A 7,043-nucleotide genomic window follows, 5' to 3' on the forward strand; every position below is an offset into this window, starting at 1 on the left:
ATAATTAATTGCTTGTTACGTATTAATTAAAAACTTATTGTGATAATTTAAAGAATGGAGAAAAGTGCTTAGTTTTAGTTCAATTTAATATAAATAATTTGTTTAGACTTAATTTTAAGGAATAAAACTTGTCATTACCGTAGACAAGAATGTCGTGTTAAGACATGGAATTGATTAATGTTCGTCATTGTTGCACTATTACCAGCATCTGTTACTGGTATCAAACTCATTAAGTTTCAACCCAACTCTCTTCCTTTTAATTGTTTATTGCAACATTGTACTGTACTGCACATAATAACTACAATCTAAATAAGGGATATTAATAAACTTTTCTTTTCCTTTGGAAATTAAACCGTAATAAAACCTGTTTAGAATTTTAATTTTCTTTTTTTTTATTTATTTAAACAATTTTATCGAAAAAGAGATCTGAATTTTAATATTATGCTTAAAATTTTTGCAGTATTGTGAACTATGAGATANATTATAAATGAATTTTTTTTTTAAATGTAGGCTTATTATTGAAGAACATATATTAAGAAAATTAAGAAGTGTTGTAGTTTAGTTTTGATATTTCATTATACTTTGTGTACTGTTTCGTCGTCTTCATCCATCTAAACGGAAGAGAAAAATACGTAAATAATAAATAATTTAAATGATAATTTAAATGTAGGCTTATTATTGAAGAACATATATTAAGAAAATTAAGAAGTGTTGTAGTTTAGTTTTGATATTTCATTATACTTTGTGTACTGTTTCGTCGTCTTCATCCATCTAAACGGAAGAGAAAAATACGTAAATAATAAATAATTTAAATGATAATATATATCACATTATATAGGGTGGCCCAAAAGTCAGTTTACCGTTGTAAAGATTGGCTTGATTTTGTTTGTAGTGTATTAACACTAATCAATACATTACGTGGCCAACCTTTTGTGTAGCTCAAACCCTCGACCAAACCTCTAATTGGCCAGTGTGTTGGTGATGTGCGAACCCTCGACCAAACCTTTACATGGCTAGTCTGTTGTTCAGGCTTGAACCCGCTGCCAACTACTAGTATTAGGTGGTTTGACACTTATAGATCCATTATGAAGATTAAATTGCTGCTTTATATATAGACTTAAACCATGCAAAACTAAATTCTTCTTCTGTTCCTTTACAAACACTTGAAAAATACACAGTTAACTGAATTATGGGCCACCTTTTAGATGTACATAAATTAAAAATTAAACTTAGAATATATCTTCTTCACTTAGTTTATATTGGAATTATTATAAAAATTCAGTCACTATGCAAATTTTATCTTGATTGTGGAGTTTTTATTATATCAAACAATATTTTATAAAATTTATATCAATGTGACACTAAATCCTATATATATATATATTTGTATAGAAGTAATTTTTATTTCAAAATACCGGTATCGAGATATCATTGATTTGGCCACTCGATGATTTTTAGGACCTAGTTAAAGCTTATCTGTTTCTTTCATAAAAAGCAGAATAATATAAAATGGATAGGATTATAAAAGGCAAAAAAATAGAAATACTAGACACAAGAAAGAAAAATATACTCTGCAACATCATGATACGAACTATACAATTTCAATTCTATTTACTTCAGCTCAGTAATAAATAGTAAATAAAATTTTAAACAAGAAAAAAAAATATATATATATATATTATTACTTATCTTCTTCCTCCACATGCAAGCAACATTGACGAATATTTAGTAAAAATTCAAATTTGTTTGCGTGAGTACATACGCGTACTGATAAACACACGAATTTCTTGATGCCATATTTAATATCAGAGTTACAATTATTGTCAACTCTTTACCCAGATAAATGTATAAATATTATTTTATTTATACTTTTTCCTGAAAAATATTAAGGTTTATTACGTGGGTTTTTTCTTCTTTGGAAGCGAGCGATGCATCAAATCAACCTTCTAGAACTTAATAGTTTTGTTTGTGAAGCGTAAACGGAGTGACAGATTTATTTAGGAAGATGTTAAAATATGAGTTTATTCATTTTAATATACTCCACAATCGTACAAAATACGTAAATTAAAAAAAAATTGTGATTAAAAAAAAAACGGATGCAAAACTGAGAACGTCAACGACAACTTCAACCAACCATCTGAGTCGATTGTTAAAGTCAAAAGAGATTATTGGTAGAACCAGTCTTTTAAGGCTAATTGTTCTGTTAATTCTAAATAATAGAATTTTATTATCTTTATAAAAGGCTTTAATTAAACTTTGGATTGAATTTTAACTAAATTAATACTTACAAAACTCGGGTAAAATGTAAAGTTGAGCAGATGCTTCAGCTTCTCCTTCATCATTAGTTGCTCTACACCAATATGTACCAACATCTGTCGATTTCGTCTGTATAAACTGTAACCAGCTGGATACTTCATACTTTCCATTCCTCGTATGCATTGCTATATGAGTGTTATCACCTATATAATTAATAAAAAAATCAATTAATAATTATACCAAAACTCTATAATAATACTACAAAAACTAATAAATAAATAATTTTATAAAAAATTTAATTTTCAGATAACGCGTATCGTCGCTTCGGTGTCGCTTCCTTTAAATTATGGAAATGAAATGATGGTGTAGCCTAACTACCTTAATATATACTTTTTTTTTATTTTTAACAATTCATACCTTGTTTTATTCACTTATATTTTTAAAATTAAAAAAACTTTTGTGTATTATTATCTGGATTGTGTTTTCTCTGTTAAGATCGATCCATAAAGTGAAAGTCATTAGATATCAATCCGAATTGAGATAAATTGTACAGAACATCAATCCCAGCAAGAATCTCACGTTGAAGCAAACAATTATCTCTAAATAATAGATGATAATAGTGTTTAAATCTTAGTTACGTACGGGATATACAAGCAAATATTAATGCTGTAACTCTGTGTTACTAACTCGATGTAACTTATTAAAGGAAGTACTAACGAAGTATTATCGTAAACATAAACTTAGGGAGTATTAAATTAACTAAACAGTATCTAAAATTACATTAATTCATTTACCTCATGAAATATTTTAAATTTATTTAATAAAATACTTTATATTTTTTTATAAGACAGAGATTTGACTTTCCCGTTTAGGCAGGTTTTCATTTTAGACAGGTTTTAAAGTACATCTACATTTTGCATAAGTACAGGGTGGCCCAAAACTCAGTTAACATTGTATTTCTTTTGTGTGCTTCGATAGAAATGTAATCATATGTTATATCATTTTAAGTATTTGAACGAGGCGACAATTTTGTCTTTAGGAGAGTTAACTGACTTTTGGCCACCCTGTATATAATTCACACTTTCTTATACACGGTTTTGTGTGTTGTTCGCGTATTAAAACGTGTCTGTAGATTAGATAAAACATTTAAGTTACATAAAGTAATCTTATTTATTTTAATTAATTATAACGCGATTTAATTATATTATGCAAATGTTCCTTTCGATAAAAACACATATTTGCCTTATATAAATGAGAAAATATATTAGATATAAATAATAAAATTTAATCCAGACAAAATTAATTATATTTATAAGCAGAGATATTCGGTTAGTAAGATAGAATATTGATAACTTCATCTTTATTTGTAGTATTGATTGATGTACTGTGATGAAACAGAAATGATTTTAGATATTATTTATTAATAATTAATTAAAAATTTGTACGTAGTAACACAAACACACATCCAAACACACGTAAACACAGAAAACACATACCCAAACACGCCTAAACAACGCACAAACATACACATTAAAGTTTGCTTCTTCTTCTTCTAGTGTTTATATGGAGATAATAAAAGTTTGCTAACAATAACCTTTTTATATATACTATGTACACAATACTTTATACTATTACTTACAAGTACTAGAATATCCTAAGAACTACTTAATTGTTCTTATGGTAACATCAAGATGAAAGATATTATATTTATCGTACACAATGTACCAAAACCTCGAGTTTAAATTGAAATATTTCAAATTCTTACCAGGTAAATCATTAAATATATTTCCTGATTCCTTTTTCCATTCGATATTTGGCAGTGGCCACCCGATAGCTTCACAGTAAAGTGCTGCTTGACTTCCAATTACGATAGGAATGTCAGTAGGTAGTGTTGTGATTTTTGGAGCTAAATTAAAAAAAAATAATAATAAATAAAGTTATATCTAAGAATTTAATATATTTATTGGTTTAATATACATTTAAAATGGATTTCTGTTACAAATTCTACTAAATAAGATAATTTTTTCAATAGAATCTTAATGATACTATTACAATAATAATAATGATATTTCAATAATATTACTAAGTAATCCTCTGTAAGAGTAGTAATTCTTAAAGAAAATTAATTAAAATTAAAATTACTTGCATAATTTTAAGAACTAACGAACCAAAATTATATTGGCACGAAAGTATACGCGCATTGGAACGTAAAATATGAATTATGTTTTTCCGTTTTATTTAATTTTCTATTTAATATTTTTTTTTTTTTTAAAAAGTCTAAAAAATTAAATAAGATATATCTAATTTAATTATAATTTTACTAATGCACTACTTAATTTTAATTGAAATTCTTATTTTTTATACTTGATATATATGGAGTCGTAAATTCGCAAAAGTAATTTTATTTTATTTTTTTTTTAATCAAATGTCATTTGAAAAATAAATAAAGTAAAATTGATTGGAATGAAATTAAAGATTTCATTCATGTTGAAATATTTTATTTAAAATGTAATTTTATTTAAAATGTAATTTAATTTAAGGAAATATTATGTAAACAGTAAGATACTTCTAATGTATTTTTAATGGATTAAGATTAGAATTCTATGAGAGACGATGGAATCCATCTTATCTTTATTTTTAAATTCGAATATCCGCTTTCAAACGTGATTGATCGAAGTTTGAATTTTTAAAATTTAATAAAATTATATTTATTTATTTCCTTAATAAAAAAGAAATAAATAAAAATAATAAAAAATATCATGTCCTCATCCGCATCTTTTTCATGGATGCGGATGAAGATGCAAGAGAATAAAACAAAATTGAAAACTATCTATAAGTAAACATGATTAAATATAAAATTTAAAAGTAATTATTTATAATTAATAATTTTAATATGCAGTAAAACCTGTACAAAACGGAAAAAAATTCTTCTGAACGGAGCGATTTTCTATGTTAAGAAAACCTGTCCAAGACGAAAATCAGCCAAACTGAAAAAAATATTCTTTACCATACGATTCCGGTTTATGCAGGTTTTACTGTTCTACATTATTTATTTAAAGATTATTGAAATATTTATAATCTTTATCATCATTATCAGTAATCCTTTGTTACAATATTAAATTAAAAATTGTATTTCCGAGTTAGAAAAATTTATGTTAATCGATTAGACCTGTGTAAGTCAGAATCGCACGAATCCGAATATTTTTTCCGCTTCAGCAGGTTTCCGTCTTGGACAGGTTTTTTTAACATAGAAAATCGCTCCGTTTCGAATAATTTTTCCGTTTTAGACAGGTTTAAACAAAAATAAATTTTAAAAAATCATCATCGTTATGATTATTGGATTATTGATGTAAAAAATTAATGTAGACGAATAGAAAAATGTAAGAATTTAAATTACAATGGTTAAAATTCATTAAATATTAATATTAATGTTTTAATAAATAATTATTTATTTATTTTAAACTGTAAAGTCAGGATAATAAAGACTATCATCCCCTTTAACAATAGAAATCCCTTATATAAAAACCGTGTAACTAACAATACAATAAACAAAATACACATTCGATATCCTTCTTTATTTCTTTCTAATTATGTTTGATTTGTATCAGTCTACTTTCTAGACTGATACTGTAACTAATATCATCAGATATAACAAGAATAATCATACTTGATGCAATCGCAGCCAATATAACGAGACACACTATACCTAACACTAGAACGACTATGGTGTATATAATATAATTAGATTAGTTATAGAGATAAACAAGATTATTTATAGTCAATTTATCTTGTTAAATCACAACTAATGCAGCTAAAATAACAAAAGTGTTACAATAAAAACAATTGTAAATTTAGTTAATGTAACTAGTTATAGGAAATAATTACATTTTCAATTGGATCTATATAGATATTTAATGCATAACCCTTGTGATGTGTACTGTAAACATATGATTTATATGAAATTTTATTATAATATCAAACTAATTGCTTTCTAAGTAAAGTACTTTTCAAGTGACAACAGCAATTATTTGATAAAATTGTGCTTTCTAAGGATAAACAGTTGAATTAGTAAGAAAAACACAGCTTAATTATACTATTTCAGCTAAAAATTTGCAAGGTAATGTTATTGTAGACTATCACTTTCAAGTTTTCAACGTATAGTCATGAATAGAATTATTCAAGAATGTTAATTTCCCACCCCCTAAAATGCGTGACCCTATATAATTTATTATAGTCAATTTAAAAGTAAAGCTAAATTCCTAATGTATTTTACAGCAATTCAGCTTCTTCAATTTGTTAAAATTTTACAATATTAAATAATTTCAACGTTAAAAATCAAGTAACGAGTTGCATAACTTTCCCGGCTAAAATAGTCAAAATTGTGTGTGACGCCATCTGTTACGAAATTTTATTAAAAGCTTAATTTTAGAAGGTAAGAGATGGGTTTTATAGAGAAATTGTAAATAGTAATTATGAGTGAAATCTTCGTTAAGTCCGACGTATGATCCCCTCTATCTCCCCACCCTCTTGACCTTTAACCATCAAAATTTAATAGCGTCAATAACCCTAATACATTGACCTCCCGACAAAATTTCAGAGATATTCGACAAAAAAGATATGATTTATTAAGGTTTAAATTTGCAAGATAATGATATTTTGTTATTCCCAATTCTCAATAGGTAAGTTTTATATAAATTTTCTAAAATAAAGTAAGGATGAGCTTCTGAAAAATACATACAGTCGACCCCCTATAACACTGTTGATTATTCCGTTTTATATGAATTCCA

The 7,043-nt window shown here is 26.0% G+C and overlaps 1 protein-coding gene across 1 annotated transcript in view; it reads right to left on the bottom strand.

The window, feature by feature from the left end:
• Positions 1 to 659: 659 nt before the first annotated feature.
• The window catches only part of LOC111621078 (insulin-like growth factor-binding protein-related protein 1), a 33,961-nt gene continuing 27,577 nt past the window's right edge, over positions 660 to 7,043 (bottom strand). Inside the window, exons 3-5 of the mRNA XM_023363138.1 lie at positions 4,022 to 4,181; positions 2,289 to 2,459; positions 660 to 771 (exon numbers count right to left, since the gene is read on the bottom strand). Of these exons, the coding sequence (XP_023218906.1) occupies positions 764 to 771; positions 2,289 to 2,459; positions 4,022 to 4,181 (339 nt within the window). The 3' untranslated portion in view covers positions 660 to 763. The remainder of the gene's footprint in view (positions 772 to 2,288; positions 2,460 to 4,021; positions 4,182 to 7,043) is intronic.

This window comes from Centruroides sculpturatus, unplaced genomic scaffold (assembly GCF_000671375.1).
Source record: "Centruroides sculpturatus isolate CEXI.00-Female unplaced genomic scaffold, Cexi_2.0 scaffold294, whole genome shotgun sequence".
Classification (NCBI taxonomy): domain Eukaryota; kingdom Metazoa; phylum Arthropoda; class Arachnida; order Scorpiones; family Buthidae; genus Centruroides; species Centruroides sculpturatus.